Here is a 17,706-nt window from a genome sequence, read left to right as displayed (position 1 = left end):
CTCGGATGAGACCAGGTGAAGGGATAGGCGTATCCTACTCGGACTAGTCAAGTATGCATATAGAAAACTACTCGGGCCATACCGAGTAGAACTCTGTAATAGTACTCGACTAGGACTCAGACTTGTAACCCTGCCCTCCCGTGTATATAAGGGCGGGCAGGGACCCCCCTCAAATGGAACAACTCTAGTTCATCCAAGATCAATACAAACCAACACATAGGACGTAGGGTACTACGCGATCTAGCGGCCCGAACCTGTCTAAATCGTGTTCCTTGCGTCACCATTGATTCCTTGATTCTCGACGATCCTTACCGCACAAAAGACCACCTAGGGTACCCCCTAGGCGGGTTGCTGGCCTAAAACGTCGACAGCTGGCGCGCCAGGTAGGGGGACTCGTGGAGTTTCTCAGCGCGAACTCCATGGCAACAGTCATCATCAAGCCCGTCTTCATCATCAAAGCGGGCGCAACCTTCGTTTTTGGATCCTGGCTCTGCATCGCCGATGGCTCAGGTTCGTTCCTGCGCCAGGTCATCGACGCTCAGGAGAAGAAATCGGAAGACTTGATCAGAAAAAATCAAGATTCCAAAGTCGACAACTTTGAGTTCGACTACGCGTCGGACTCGACTTCGCCTCGGACTAGTCGGTCTCAGTCACTTCTCAACCCAGCTTCGACTCCAAAGCGGCTCCCGCACGGACTCCGCAATCCAGTCGAAGTTTACCAAGGTTTTCTTACTCGAATCCAACTCAAACTCGGGCACGACGAAGATGACGACTCCGACTCGGTTTACCTACCAGAAAAACCGCTATCTGGTCCAGCCCAAGGATTGGTAATAACTTCAACATCACATGGCAGATTCATACATTGGCCAGGATTGAGACCATCTCTTCTGGACCGTGACTACGACTCGCGTTTTGTCGCTCATATAGACAACCTCTCGTATCAAGAGAGTATCCCACTCACTTCCAATCATGAGGAAAGCTCCACAGAGATTGCAACGTCAAGTTTCGAAAGCTATTACCCGAACAGAGACGTCCTTGTTATTACTCAAAATAACAACCCGGGCACTAGCCAAAATAGAACCCACAGGCGATTAGCACAGCTCGACAACATTTCAGAAGACGAGTCTACAGCTGACGCTCCACACAATGAAACCTCTGAGCAACGGAACCAAAGAAGGATGCGCAAGGCTACTCGAGCCGAGCGACGACAGTCGATGGCCACAAATATTCCCAGCACAAACCTCGAAAGGGCTTTCAACGCAGTCCAGGCTCAAGAGCACAATACTCCACTTTCGGCAATCGCCTCAATCAATCTTTTAACAACGTTGATGCCTCAAGACAGGGAAAACGAAGCCACAGCTCAGCTCGTGCAGCGCGGCAATGGACTAATCGCACAACTCGCGAAGCAAGCCTACAAGTTACTCGACAAAGAATCACCAATTCCGTCTGTTCCTCGCATCACAGCTCACCAAGAAGGCAGCAGGGGAGTTGCAGCCAATAAAGATGCCCAAATAAACGACAATGACGTCATCAACCAGCCTCGGCAACACAGCCAAGGCCCAAGCAAACACAAGGCACCAGCACGCCATAAGGATGTTGGAGAGGCCAGCTGCACCAATTCGGTAAAAAGTATTCACCCTACTCAGAAGAATCACGAAGTGTCAAACTTCAGCGATCTACGAGAAATCCTCAACAGTCGGCGCGAGCGAGAGGTCGACAACTACAACCACTTCCCTACTTTCACAAGCCGGGTAATGAAGACAAGACTACCCGATAAGTTCAAGCCAACAGGAATTACCAAGTACGACGATAAGCAAGATACTATTCAATGGCTACGATGCTACTCCTTGGCAGTTCAGGCAGCTTGGGGCAGTTATGACACCAAAGTCATCCACTTCCCAATATGCATGGAACCCACGCCACTGACCTGGCTTGAGTCACTCAAACCCAAGTCAATTGACTCTATGGCAGACTTAACAAAGGCTTTCACCAATAACTTCGCCAGCTCCATGGCTAGACCAGGCAACAAGATTGACTTAAGTCAAATTAAGCAAAAAGAAGGCGAGACCTTACGCGACTACTTGCGCCGATTCTTCGAAAAGAAGGCAACCATAGTTGACGTCTTAGAAACAGACGTCATTGAGTGCTTCCAGAACGGACTCTACGATCGACGGACATATCAAAACTTTGGTCGCCGACGGCCAGCTAATGTCAAAGACCTCAAAGTTATGGTGCAACAGTGGGCAGATGAAGAAGACAAAGAGCAAGAACAGTTCGGCTCCCACCGCAACCGTGGGCATGACAACAACGACCAGGATAGAACTCGGCACAACGATACTCGAAATAATTTCTCGAGTAATCACAATCGCAAAAGTAAGCCCGACAATACTGTTGCTGCCATGACCAACTCTGGAAAAAAGGGATCCCGCAAAAATGATGAAGGGCCAACTGTCACCGAACTACTCAAAAAGCAGTGCCCATGGCACCCGACTAGGAAGCACTTAGCAATAGACTGCTACAGCATGCGCCGAGTAATGCAAGACTTACCCGCACCACCACCCCCTGAAGAGTACACCAAGAAAAAGGATAAAGGCAAGAACAAAGTCCACAATGACGAAGAGGAGGAGGCCGACTTCCAGACCGCCTCCAAAACTGTCAACGTCATCTTTGGTGGAATCCCAGACACCGCATCCAAGCGAGCTAATAAACTTGTACTTAGGGAAATCATGGCCATCGAACCAACAGATCCATCACCGCTAATGTGGTCAGAAGTACCCATTTCCTTCAGCAGAAAGGACCAGTGGACCAAGTTCTCAGAACCAGGCCGTTTCCTCCTAGTACTCGATCCGGTTGTGGCAGGCTCAAAGTTAACCAAAGTACTCATCGATGGAGAAAGCGGGCTTAACATCATTTTCACCAAAACATTGAGAAAGATGTGCCTCGACATTACAGAAATGCTTACTCCAACGGATTCGCCCTTCTACGGCACCGTACCTAGAAACGCAGCTATACCACTAGGACAAGTCGTCCTTCCAATTACCTTTGGAACTAAGGAACATTACCGCACCGAGTACATCAGATTTGAAGTCGCAGACTTCGAGAGATCTTACCACGCCATACTCGGAAGACCAGCACTAGCCAAGTTCATGGTCATACCACACTACGTTTACTTGGTACTTAAAATGCCAGGCCCCAAGAGCAAACTAGCGCTGCGAGGATATCTCCGGCGATCCTACGAATGCGACACCGAAGCCGTGGAAATTGATGCGACTTCTCAAGCACCTAGTCCTATGCAACAAGTCTTCACAACTTCAAAAAAGCTCCATCCAACTAAACTCGAGATCCCATAAAATAAGTCAGGGTCCATAAAGGTGAAACCCGCCAGCGAGCAAGACTTCAAACCAGTCGACCTCCAGACGGGCGACCCTTCCAAGACAGCCCTGATCGGAACAGGGCTAGATCCTAAATAGGAATCCGTGCTCGTCAGTTTCCTTCGAGCTAATCATGATATCTTCGCTTGGAAACCGGCTGACATGCCAGATGTGCCCAAGGAGCTGATCGAGCACTCTCTAAATGTTGATCCCAAAGCTACCCCAAAATGGCAGCGACTTCGCAGATTCGCTCAAGATAGACGAGAAGCAATCAAGAAAGAGTTGGCTAAGCTACTCGTAGCAAGGTTCATCAAATAAGTCTTTCACCCTGACTGGCTAGCAAATCCCATACTTGTGCGTGAGAAAAACAACGAGTGGAGGATGTGCGTCGACCACACTGACCTCAACAAGCATTGTCCAAAAGACCCCTTCGGACTACCCAGGATCGATCAAGTGGTCGACTCCACCGCTGAATGCGCTTTACTATGTTTTCTCGACTGCTACTCCGGCTATCATCAAATAAGCCTAAAGGAGGAAGATCAAGCCAAAACAGCTTTTATCACACCTTTCGAAGCTTTCTGCTACAAAACAACATCCTTCGGACTAAAAAATGCAGGGGCAACTTACCAATGAGCCATACAGATGTGCTTTGAAAAGCAACTTCACCACAATGTTGAAGCTTACGTCGACGACGTAGTCATCAAAACAAGAAACCAGGAGGAACTCATTGTCGATTTGGAGGAAACTTTCTCCAGTCTACGAGCTTTCCGATGAAAACTCAATCCTACTAAGTGCGTCTTCGGCGTACCTTCTGGCAAGCTACTCGGGTTCATCATTAGCCATCGCGGCATTGAGGCCAACCTGAAAAAAATATCTGCCATCACAAACATGCAAGCACCAGCTAGCATCAAGGATGTGTAGAAACTCACAGGCTGCATGGCCGCTCTCAACCGGTTCATCTCGAGACTTGGAGAATGGGGACTACCTTTCTTTAAGCTTCTCAAATGCCAGGACAGGTTCACATGGACGGAAGAGGCAAACAAGGCACTAACACAACTCAAAGACTTCCTGTCAAAGCCTCATGTACTCACCGCTTCTTCTCCGAACGAAGACTTGATCCTATACATATCAGCCACTACTCTTGTCGTCAGCACAGCAATTGTAGTCGAACGATCTGAACCGGGCCACGCTTACAAGGTCCAATGACCTATCTACTTCGTCAGCGAAGTACTCTCGGACTCCAAAACTCGGTATTCATCGATACAAAAGCTTTTATACGTAATCCTGCTTACCTCCCGGAAATTGCGCCATTATTTCCAGAAGCACAACATCACAGTTATCTCTGACTTCCCGCTCGGCAAAATTCTTCATAACAGAGACGCCACGGATAGAATCTCCAAATGGGCAGTTTAACTCGGAGCTCTCGCCTTGGACTTTAAGCCAAGGACAGCTAACAAATCCCAAGCTTTCGTCGACTTTGTGGCTGAAGGAACTGAAAACCAAGTACCAACACCAGCTGAGGGGCCGGAGCACTAGATAATGTACTTTGATGGGTCCCTCAAACTTGAAGGGGTCGGTGCAGGTGTACTCCTCATCTCCCCCAAGGGAGACCAACTCAAATACGTACTGCAAATCTTCTGGGAGGCATCTAACAATGAAGCCGAGTACGAAGCACTGCTACACGGCCTTCGCCTCGCAATCTCCCTCGGCATCAAAAGACTATTGGTATACGGCGACTCACTAGTCGTTATAAACCTGGTCAATGACGAGTGGGACCGAAACAAGCATAATATGGACGCTTACTGCAAAGAAGTCCGCAAAATGGAAAACAAGTTCTCAGGCTTGGAGTTTCATCACATCATTCGCGACAACAACGTAGCCGTCGACGTCTTATCCAAAATGGGCTCAACTTGTGCAGAGGTTCCGGTAGGAATCTTCGTACACGAACTGCACAAGCCGTCCATACCCGAACAAGTTACACCGCCAGTGGTTCAGACTACTGACGTCACTAGAGAAGTAATGATGATAGAAGTCGACTGGCGCACACCCTTCATCGACGGCATCAAAGATCACAAGCTACCATCTGACAAGAATCAGGCTGAACAAATCTCCCGGTGAGTAAAAAATTACGTTCTCGTCGGAGACAAGCTCTACAGGAAAAGTGCATCCTCGGGGATACTCATGAAGTGCGTTACCCGGGAGGATGGCTAAGAAATCTTAGAGGAAATTCACAAAGGAATCTGTGGCAACCACGCCTCTTCGCGGACAATAGTTGGCAAGGCTTTCAGATCCTTGCGTCACCATTAATTCCTTGATTCTCGACGATCCTTACCGCACAAAAGACCACCTAGGGTACCCCCTAGGCGGGTTGCCGGCCTAAAATGCCGACACCGTACTCACAACATGTGTTGTCATGGAGATGGATAGATGCAGTGTTTCTTGGTTGGCCAGGGCCGTCAGGATGGAAGGAGTGGACAGTAATGTTTTGAGTTCCTTGAGGGTCTTACGGGCCTTGTTATCCCACTCGAACTTGTCCACCTTCTTGAGCAATTTGAAGAAGGGGAGTCCCTTTTCGCCGAACTTGCTGATGAAACGACTAAGGGCCACCATCATGCATGTGAGCTTCATGACATCCTTTTTGCTGGCCAGCTACGCCATGTTCCCGATGGCGTCAACTTTTATAGGGTTGGCTTCGATGCCACGTTGGCTGACCATGAAGCCCATGAGCTCTCCAGATGGGACGCCAAAGACGTATTTGCCCGGATTGACTTTCCATTGATAGGCCGGAGGCTGTTGAAGGTTTGGGCGAGGTCAGCTCTGAAGTTTTCTTCATCTTTGGTCTTGATAACTACATCATCGATGTAGGCCTCTACGTTTTTGCTAAGTTGTTTCTTGAGGCAACCCTAGATTGCTTTCTGGTAGGTGGCGCCAACATTTTTTTAACCCAAAGGTCATGGTGCTGTAGTAGTAGATGCCATAGGGCGTTATGAACGAGGTCCTATCTTGGTCGGCAAGGTTGAGGGCGATCTGGTGATAACCCGAGTAGCAATCGAGGAAGCACAGCAGGGTGCAACCGGCCATGGAGTCCACAACTTGGTCGATGCGGGGAAGAGGGAAGGAGTCTTTAGGGCAGTGTCTGTTGAGATCAGTGTAGTCAATACACATTCTCCATTCACTAGTTTTCTTCTTTACAAGGACTGGATTTGCTAACCAATCGGGATGCTTGCATTCATGGATGAATCCGGCAGCTAAGAGCTTATTTAGTTCTACACTAATGGCATCCTTGCGATCTTGAGCGAAACAGCAAAATTTCTGCTTGACCGGCCTTACTGTCTTGCTCAGCTCCAAGGAGTGCTCAGCCAGCTCCCGCGGGACACCGAGCATATCGGATAGTTTCCACGCGAATATGTTCGAGTTGTACAAGAGGAAACTGGTAAGCATGTCTTCCTATTTGAGGGTAAGGCTGGCCCCGATGAAGGCCGTCTTGGAGGGGTCTTCCAGGCAAAGACTGATCTTCTTGATTTGCGGGTCGAGCTGCAGCGCCATGGGCATTGGGTCTAGCTCTGGGATCTTCAGCTGGTTCTGGTCCACCTTCTTGGACTCGGCGAGCATCATGGTGGTGTTGGCCGAGTACTCCAAGGTCTCGACGAGCTGCATGACTTTTGTGTTGCACTTGTAGGATGTTTTAATGACACCGCAAACGGAGATGATGTCATTTGGAGCTGGCATCTTCAGGATGAGGTAGGTATGGTTGGGAATCGCCATGAACCTCGCCAGCATTGGCCTGCCAAAGATGGCATGGTAGGAGGTCCTGAAGTTGGCAACCTCGAAGGTGAGATGCTCGGTGCGGTAGTTGTCAGGGGTGCCGAACATGACCGGCAGGATGACTCTCCCGATAGGATAGGATCCTTTGCCGGCTACTATGTTGTATAACGGGTCTTCGTAGGGAAGGAGTCGCTCGAAGTTGAAGTCCATGCACTTCAGGGTCTCGGTGAAGCTGATGTTGAGGCTGCTACCACCATCGATCAGCACTTTGGAGAGGAGGACTTTGTCTATGGTGGGGCACACCAGCAGCGGGTAAGACCCGGGGTTCGGGAGGTGCACCAAGTGATTTTCCCTGGAGAAGGTTATGGGCATCTCCGACCAGTGCAGATATTAGACTGATGTGACGGAGACGAAGTGCACTTACCGTCTTTGCAACTTGTGCTTGCGGTTGCTGCAGAAAGCTTTAGGGCCACCGATGATGATGTTCACCTCCTGCTCGACGCATTGGAACTTGCCGTTGTCGTTGCCGACGCCCTGGTTGGTGTTGGTGTTGCGCTAGTCCCGGTGCTCTTCTTTGCGTTGGTCGTCGCGGTAGCGGTTGTCTTCCTTGCGGTAGTCATTCCAGCGAGGCCGCTTGTATTCCACCAGGGTGTCGAGCTCCTTCTTGAGGACCGTGCAGTCCCGAAGATTGTGGCGTGCGTCCTTCTGGAAGGGGCACGGGGCATTCAACATATCGTCGAACTCCTCCTGGAGGAAGGTTCTCTGCCTCACAGGGTCAGCTTCGGCGGCGACGACCTTAGGGGCCCTCTTCCGAGGTCGAGAGGGTTGTGGCCACGGCTGGTGCTGGTGGTCTTGATGGGTCGATGGTTTGTAGTCGTTGTTATGGTGGTTCTTGCCATCCTGGAATTGGACGTTCGCGGCCTCATTTGTGTCGGCGTGTAGATTGATGATCGGCATCATGTGTCCGACCATCTTGGGAGCAGTGTGGAACATGGTGCGGAACATCGAGCAGTTCTTGAGGCTGGTGCAGAAGTACCAGATGATGTCACAGTCCTCAACGCCGGCTAGCCTGTTGCGGTTGTCAAAGAAGCAGTTGACGTACTCGCGGAGAGTTTCGTTCTTCCGCTGGCGAACTTGGTCGAGGTTTTCCGTGTTTCCGGATTGGGTGTAAGTAGCGTGATAGTTCTAGGTGAAGGCTCTGGTGAGCAGACCCCAAGTGTTATAGGAGAGGTGCGCTTCCCATCACCACCGGAAAATAGGCGGCCATTTGGTCGTAGGTGCCGTTTGCAGCCTAGACCGCGGTGCAGTATGTCTTCAGCCAGATCGTTGGGTCGGAGCGACTATCATACTTCTCGTTGATGGCTGGCTTGAAGGTGGGTGGCCACTGGACAGCCCTGAGGTGGGGGGTAAACTCGGCGAACCCGTCGATGTCCATGTCGTCATCCTCCATGACGCGGTATTGTACCGGTGGGGCCCTGGGGCGTGAGCCATTGTCATGCTGGGGTGGATTGTGGGCATCGCTAGGGGCGCCATAGCGACAGTCGTAATTGTCGCGGCGGCGTAACTCCTCCCGGCGGTTGCGGGCCTCTTGCTCCACGTTGCGGTTTGGCTGATTGACGACCCCTGGAGCGCCAAAGTCGCGGTCGTACTAGGCGCGCCATCAGAGCTCTGCCTCGTCCCACTCCCAGTAAAGGTTGTTGAGCTCACCATGGAGGTCACGGTGATCACGGAGATGGTCGCGGAGGTCATGATCAGGTTGCCGACCAGGCCGCCGTGGCGTTCGCCGTCTCCTCGTCTGTCACAGTGGCGGTTGTCGTGGTGGTGGTTATCTAGTCGGCGGTCCTCGTCGTCGGGATGGTGGTCATTGCCCTGGGACAGGTCTACCTCCTCCTCCTAAATGGGCTCCAGCCTAGCTCCCCTTCAGTGGCCGTGATCGGCTCAGCTACGATCGGATCTACTCTGAGTAGATTGGCTTTGGGAGTGCCGGATAGATGTAGATCTGGAGTGTGATGATTGACTTTTTGAGTGTGCTGGGGCCTAGGCCTTTTCCTTGATTTGGGCATTAGCGACATGGAGTCGCGCCCGAATCCGCTGTAGTTTCTCTGAATCCGGAAGGTTTTCCAGATCAGCAAAAATAGCCCCCAGGTTGGCCTCGGGTGTGGTGAAGACGTCATGACCGGCCTGTTCGAGGTTGGCCTACAGATTGCGGGCACGTAAGGTATGCCTGTGTTGACCTCCAGCGCCCCCTTGGTCGTCGTTGTTGCCGCCATTAGGTGCCAGCGGGAAGGCGGTGCACCGGCCACTGCGGGGGCGGCAAGTGTCTAACGGACTGGCTCAGCTCATTCCTGTTGGCAGCGCCTGCCACTGTCTTGATTCCTCTCGTTGCGCCCTTCCTCTTGGGAGGAAGTTTCGCCATCACAAGGAGGTTCATCGGCGGAGATAGCAAAGGCTTCCCGATCTAGTGACATGGATCTTCCGTTGTCGCCGTCGCCATAAGGGTTAGGGGTTAGGGCGAAGCAAGGGACCTGGAACTCGCTGCAGTCCGAAAACTGGGTGGGTTTGGGTGGGTCGTCAGATTGGATCTGGAAAGACTACCCGAGTTTTTCGAAAAACACGGCAACCAAGTTCTTGATGCCAAAAGGGGTGGGGGGAACCCCTACGCCAACCTTTCAAGGTGTAGTGCTGCCTCTGAGAGGTTGATGCACTCAGCAGTGGTGTTGCTGATGCGATCTAGCCCCGCGATTACATCGGAGGGCGTGGGTTGTCGGGTTGCCGCGAGGATATGTGGGACCCTCTCTGAGAGAGAAAGATCGCTGACCTGCTAGGCAAACGGCGTGATGATCCTCAGGTGAAGACCTTGCTTCGTCGGTGCAGATCCGATGGATGAGAAGCTGGCGGCGGACGCCGCCTCGGCGAAGGAGACGGTGAAGTCGGAGTCCACTGGCATGCTCCCAAAGTGGAGCTAGATCGGTTTGACGAGGAAGTCCTTCATGCTCTCGGGGAAGATGACTCCGGGGCGGGATGCCATCGAGCTCGGTAGGGACGATCTCACAATCACCCCTAGTTGGCGACAATCACCCCTACTTGATGCGCCAACTGTCAGATTTAGTGACCGGCAGTCCACTAGTGGGTTACCCAGGTGGTAGATTTGTAGACAAGGGAGATCGCAAGACCAAGAGCTCGAATGGTAACACAAGGGCGCAAGGTTTAGATAGGTTCAGACCTTCGAAGAGTAATATCCTACATCCTGTATTCTGGTGGATTGTATTGTTGGCATGGGATGCAAAGAGTTGATGTGCGTTCCCCTTGGGGGGCGTCCCTAGCCACCTTATATAGGCTGACGACCTAGGGTTACAATCGGATAGGATCTAATCCGTTGTTACATGAAAAGCAATCTGAGTCGGACTACAATATATATCCCGCAATATCCGGGCGGATTCTAGTCGCCCGATCTCCTACCTTGTGCCCCACGTGTCTTCATACCTTACCCCGCACGCCATGGTCGAGCAGGACCCACTTGTTAGACCAGCCAGTATCCTGGTCGGTGGGGACCCGTGGGTACCATTATCCCTCACTTTTAAAGTAACCCGTGGAGAAACCTTTAGTACTGAATCGTAACACCGGGTCTAGTACCGGGTGGTGTTACGACCCGGTACGAAAGAGTCTAGACCAAGACCCTTTAATACCGGGTTCTAACACCACCCGATACTAAAGGGTCACTTTTTAACACCGGGTGGTGTTACGATCCGGTACTAAAAAGTTTTCGAGAACCCCAAATTTTACTAATGCTAACATTAGTACTGGGTTAAAATGTGACCGGTACTAAGGTTTGAGGTGAATGCTCATATTTCTAGTAGTGATCTGGGGGGCATTCCAAGAACCAGACCGGCACCAGGGAGGCTCCTGCAGGGCCACAGCAGTCGCAAGCATGCCGCGTGCTTGTGTGCGTGTGGCTCCTGGCCTCCTCCAGGGCATGCTGGCTGCCATGGGTTAACCCACTGCTGGTGGGCGCAGGCAGAGTGGGTGGACGATATGTATTTTTGGGTGGGTTGGGTTGGCAGAGCTAGCTAGCTACGGATTGAACGGGTATGGGTGGGTTATCACCGGTGTCACAAGATTCCCGATTCGACCGGTTCGAGAAATGGGTACGTGGGACGTGGATCAATAAATTTCATGCTCCCGGTTCGAGCAAGGTATATATCTTCGGAATGTTTGGTACGAGATGTGGTATGTGAACCAACAATTTTCAGGATGACAACATGGGGATGATCCATAAAATTTAGTTACGTAATTGAGTGCATGAGACATTTGGAAAGGATACCAACACATCCGTAAGCATCGGGCGATGACCAAAAATCAGTCAATTTGACAACTTGTTGAACTAGGCTATGGGCCGCTACTTTGGGCCCATGTGCTTGCTAGAATAAAAGAAATATGACCCAAATAACTTACTCATTATATCTTTTCAACACTACGAGCAAAAACCCTCATGTCGTTCTTGCAAGGATTGGGTCGAGGTTTCAACTACTGCCCTAGGCTTCGACCCATCCTTCCATCAATCTCAAACCCGTTCCTCGATCGGGACGAACGAACCCTGAGCTAAGCGTGAGGGGTGCATTTTTTGTAAGAAAAAAAATACTGATAGGTTTTGCATTTTTTAAAAGAGCTAAATCGGAAAAAGAAAGTGGCGTTTGCCGTTTGATCATAAAACATACACGCTGGCCAACGGTGAGATTCACGTAAATTTACATATCCGCTGCAACTACTAGTTTTCCACTCCATGTGCTGCTTGTGCATGTGCCAATTTCGACGGGAAGCAACGGTACAACTGTACAAGTGTCCAGCGCAACACGAGAAGGAGAAGGCGCCACCGCACATCCCAAGTTTTAGGATGTGTTTGGTTGGGCTGTGGCTTTTGAAAAAGCTGCTGTGAGCTGTGGACTGTGGAAAAGCAGCTGTGAGAAAGTAGCTGTGGGAAAAGCAGAATAACGTTTGGTTAGACCAGCTGTGAAATTGTAGGTTGGGTAAGAAATACCTATAACGTCCCTAAAGGTCTGTGGTGTGTTTATATGCAAATTACTCGTAACAAAATAATGTGTTCACTAATTCGCATATGTAAATGACTATTTTAGAAAGAAAAAATTATACGTTATTCATCCATTAAAGGGATTGGTCCACATAAATAGAATAATGTCTATCAAAAGTTTTATACAATGATGTTATCCAACATTATTATCCTCTCGCACTAACCAAAACATCAAATAGGAGTAGTAGTCCCATCTCCCAATTAACATCGAAGGAAAATCGCAAGCAACAATCACCAGCAGTCAACATCAAGACACCCTCGTCCAAGCAAGCTAGAGTGCAATTAACATCGGAGGTCAGTTTCAGAAGTCAACATCAAACTCAAATCGAACTGTTTAGAGTTCAGATCCCAACAGGGCAAGAACTAGGCCTGTCTCTGTGATTGTTGTTTTTTTACATCATCCAACAAATAATCCAATGACACTGATACATCGACAGCAGCAGCACCAATTGTAGTGACAAGCAGCAGGTAGCAGCGACGCGTGATCAGCGTAATGCTGGCCGAAGAAGAGGACACGATGATGCATCACAGGATCAGGAAGGATTCAGGAACGAGGCCGACAGAGGGCCGACGCGGAAGCTTAGCTGGTCACCGGCGCGGTCGACCTCCGTGATGTCGAGCCACACGAACAACACCTTCACGCTGACGCCCCGCAACTCCCTGATAGACCCCGCGCGCGCGTTCCCGGTGATGCGTCACTCGGACCGGAGCTGGTACCGGTCGCCGACGTGGAACTCGCAGCTGGCGCCGCTTCCGGCGAAGAACACCTCGAAGGAGCCGTCGGGACGGAGCACGTACCGTCGCAACGGCAGCGAGGAAGAACAGGAGGTGGACGAGGTGGTGGTGGTTCTTGGCCATGGCTGCTACTTCTTAGTCGATCTCTTAGCTGGTGAGATTCGGTGTCGTTGAGTTGCCGCCCGCGGCGGGCGGAGAGCGGCGGCCGTCCATAGGTAGGCTGCGGTGGCCGTCTGGGGGCCGAGGTGGGCATCCGGGGGCAGGGGGCCTGCGGCGGGGGGCGGCGGCCGGCCGGCCGGCGGCCAGGGGCGGCGGGCGGCGGACCGCCTGGAGCACGTGAAGGATGGGAACGGTCCTGCGCGGGGGACGGGGAGGAGCCAGACTGTTCGTTTTCACGTGCGGGAGAGAAATAGATCGGGAGAAAACGAAACGGTACATCATAACCACTAGCAGGTGGGTAATTTTTTACTCTAAAAATACTTGAAAGTAGCGGGAGAGGTGCTTTTGAGTTTGTACTACCATGAAAGCTGCTTTTGAGCAAATGCATCAATGGTTTTGGAACCGATTGATTTTTAACTTTTGGACATGTTTAGTTACTCCCAACTCCCAACTTTGACACTATGCAAAAAGAAGATTCCCCATCACATCAAACTTGCGGTACATGCATGGAGTACTAAATGTAGATGAAATTAAAAACTAATTGCACAGTTTTGTTGTACTTTGCGAGACGAATCTTTTGAGCCTAATTAGTCAATATTTGGACAATAATTCACAAATACAAACGAAACGCTACAGTGTGCTACAGTGCTGTAACAGTAATTTGGCACCTCCCAAATTCCCTAACTAAACAAGGCCTTTGTAAAAGTAGAAGCAAAGTTGGAAAGTCCAACCAAAACACCTCGCTCTGGGGTTTTCTCGGCTTGTCTCTTGCCTTGCTCGCGCGCACAGGCAGCCGCCCCACTGCCGGTGCCCAGTGCCAACTGCCTAGGCCCAGCCGTGGAAATTGGCGCGTTGTGACCAGGAGGGCATTGTGGTTATTGCGCGGAAATCCGTGCGCTCTTTCCTGCCTATTGGCCCGATGCCTGACTGACTGATTCTGTGCCGCGCCGCAGGCCTCAGCTGTCCCATTCGCAGTAAGCACTGAAGCCCCTCTGCGGCTTTGTCGGAATCTAGGGGTGTTTGGAATTTTAGGTGGACTAAAAATTCATATCACATCAAATATTCAAAGGCTAATTAGAAGGATTAAATATGAGCTAATTATAAAACCAATTATATATATGGAGGCTAATTCCCGAGATAAATCTATTAAGCCTAATTAATCTATCATTAGCACATATTCATTGCGGTGTTTGGGAACACCCTATTAAAGTTTAACACCTGTTACATCGGATGTTTGGATGCTAATTAGGAGTACTAAACATAAGCTAATTACAAAACTAATTGCACAGATGGAGTATAATTCGCAAGGCGAATCTATTAAGCCTAATTAGTCCATGATTTGACAATGTGGTGCTACAGTAACCATTTACTAATGATGGATTAGGCTTAATAGATTCGTCTCGCGAATTAGCACAAGGTTCTGCAATTAGTTTTATAATTAGCTCATATTTAGTACTCCTAATTAGCATTCGAACATCCGATGTGATATTGTTAAAGTTTAGCACCTCGTATCCAAATAGCCCCTTAGGCTTAATAGATTCGTCTTGTAAATTAGCCTCCATCTATGCAATTGGTTTGTAGTTAGTCTATATTTAATACTCCTAATAAGTATCTAAACATTCGATGTGACAGAAATTTTAGGAACTCCTAAAGAAACAAACGGGGCCTTATTATGGCTGGGCACCTCTTCCCGCCAAGTTTGAAGCCGATTCTGCAACGAAAAATCGCCATTGCTAACAACCATCAGACGGGTCAGTGACAGGTCAGCCAGGAGTAGCTCTCTGCGATGATACGAGTTGACAGCGACACGGCCGCACGGGCCACAGGATACCACAGGCCATGTTGCTTAATACGGCAGCATTAAGCAAATCCTTTTATCACTGTCGAACAGATCGGTGCAGATCGCTTGCTTTCGCCTCTGAACGCTCGCTTACGCATGTAATCATATCCTACTAGGGGTAAGCTTCACGGAAAACGCAAAGCGTTCTGAAGCGCTGAATTGTAATATACTAAGGGGTGTCTGGGAGATAGGGATTAAACTTTAGCTCCTATCACATCGGATGTTCGATACTAATTAGGAGTATTAAATATAGATTAATTACAAAACTAATTGCACAATCCCTAAGCTAAATCGCGAGACGAATCTATTAAGCCTAATTAGTCCATGATTTGACAATGTGGTGCTACAGTAACCATTCGCTAATGATGGATTAATTAGGGTTAATAGATTCGTCTCGCGATTTAGCCTCAGGGTTCTGCTATTAGTTTTATAATTAGCTCATGTTTAATTCTCCTAATTAGCATCCGAACATCCGATGTGGTAGGGCTAAAGTTTAGCCCCTCCCTCCTAAACAAGACCTAATTTGACTAACCGAGCATGTCATTCTGGATGCTTGGTTGCTGGCCGCAACGAGCCACGCCAATCGGTGGCGGCACCGGAACTTGTGGCGGCAAATATTGATGCCAAAGGTTCGGCAGCTTGTGGGGAGAAAAACAACACGAAAAACGCTAGAAAGCTGTGGCACGCCAAACGTTTGACAGTCAACCAAGCACCGGCCAGTTTTTTGCATGGCAGCCACACATGTGGCACGGTGAACGGTGGTGTGGAACCAAACACGTCATTTCCTCATGATATTGACATTAGGGCAGTCCCAACCCACACGGGGCGTTTTCTTCCATTGACTTATTTTTAGCACGTGTCACATCGAATGTTTAGAGACTAATTAGGAGTATTAAACGTAGACTATTTACAAAACCCATTACATAAGACGAATCTAAACGGCGAGACGAATCTATTAAGCCTAATTACGCCTAATTAATCCATCATTAGCAAATGTTTACTGTAGCAACACATTGTCAAATCATGGACTAATTAGGCTTAATAGATTCGTCTCGCCGTTTAGATTCGTCTTATGTAATGGGTTTTGTAAATAGTCTACGTTTAATACTCCTAATTAGTATCTAAACACTCGATGTGACGGGTGCTAAAAATAAGTCAGTGGAAGAAAACGAGGCCATAGTGTCCATATGTAATGTCTATACTGCCACAAAAGCAAGCAAGGTATCATTTTAGAAATTATCCTCTACAACTCATGATTTCTTGAGGTGGATCCTTAATAAATTCATCATCTCTCCTCTCAACCAATTGCATTTGTTCTTATCAATTATGAAGACACCATCTTCTCTCCTAATGCAAAATTTGTCAATGTCTAGAGCATAGGTTCTCGTATCGACACTGGGTCTTGCATGAGAACAATTTTCTTGCTCTTCACATTCTTTCTCTCATTTAATATATGCCATATAAGCTAAAAGTCCTATGTGGCAATAAAATTAATGTTATGACAGATGGAGCATGGTCATCTCAAAACCGTAAAAGTGAAAAAAGAGCACGACTGGTCCCTAGACCATGAGCCTAGGTTTTAAATCCGAGGGTTACTCAGCTTTAATCATCTCAGCTGGTGAATTTTATAACAGGATCTAAGTATTTATACTATGGGCACTTATTTTACTAAATTGGAGGAATGTAGCTTGGTGTTGACATGAGTCTACGGCGGCCTGGTTTGTTGATATTTTCTTTTCGCGCTAAAACCCTGAAAGATGATGCTCATACCGAGGAAATAAATATTACATGCACAACATACAAATAGATCTCTCACTTGTAGAGATATACACGAACTCACATCAACCGTCCATGTACCCCTGACTAAAAATTACTACACGCAATTAGATCTTTGGATAGGTAGACGAAACCGCCTGATTGGATCCCTAGACTAAAAATTACTACACGCAATTAGATCTTTGGATTATACGAAACCGTCTGATTGGATCTCAAGGTATGGCTCTACATGTGAGAAAATCAGGCCGTGGTCGACGCAATGGGATATAATCAATTTGGAGGATCATGACACTCTAATTTGGCCTTAAAATGGGTCTACATGCTACAGTGGTGATACTATTCACATTTGAATTTAAAACTCGAAAAATATGATAATCAAGCTGAAAAAACCAAAATTACAACGCATAATAAATTGTCCTTTTTACAGGCTTGAAATATTATACACCATGGAAAAATAGCTCTAATGTCAACAAGTACATTTTATATTTCAATCACTAAATCCTTTTCTTGATTTTGACTGTCCGCAACATTGCTGCTGTGTCTATGATTAGAGATGCATGTGGGTTGGCAACCCACTTAATTAAATCTATATGTGGCTTTGCGGATAGCCCATGTGCATCTACGAACTGCGATTGAACACCATAGATTTCAAGTGTTAATTTAGTACTTATAAGTTTTACATGCTGAACAAAAAGCCTTGCTACCTTTTTTAATTAAAAAATTATAAAGATTCATACTTCTTGTTTTCAAAACACATGGCCACTAACAGTGAAATAAAGAAGAGTAGCGATGTGTTAGAATAAATGTAGAAAAATACGAGTGTCATTTTGAATCTAGGACTCGAACCTAGATACGATAGACAAGTTCCACCATTAGAAGTATAACCAAATGAACTATTGAGAATTTGAGATCTCGTGGACATGACCCACCATGACGCAAACATTGCTTGATGTTTTTAATTTCCTCCTAAAGCC

The 17,706-nt window shown here is 48.4% G+C and overlaps 1 protein-coding gene across 1 annotated transcript; it reads right to left on the bottom strand.

Moving 5' to 3' along the window:
* Window positions 1–6,818: 6,818 nt before the first annotated feature.
* LOC106804349 lies at window positions 6,819–7,508 on the bottom strand. Its single transcript, XM_014805216.1, has one exon. It carries the CDS (start codon window positions 7,506–7,508, stop codon window positions 6,819–6,821), a length of 690 nt encoding a protein of 229 aa, XP_014660702.1.
* Window positions 7,509–17,706: the final 10,198 nt, after the last annotated feature.

Source organism: Setaria italica, chromosome V (genome assembly GCF_000263155.2).
Source record: "Setaria italica strain Yugu1 chromosome V, Setaria_italica_v2.0, whole genome shotgun sequence".
NCBI classification, from domain to species: Eukaryota; Viridiplantae; Streptophyta; class Magnoliopsida; order Poales; family Poaceae; genus Setaria; species Setaria italica.
This window is presented reverse-complemented; position numbering and strand designations above follow the sequence as displayed.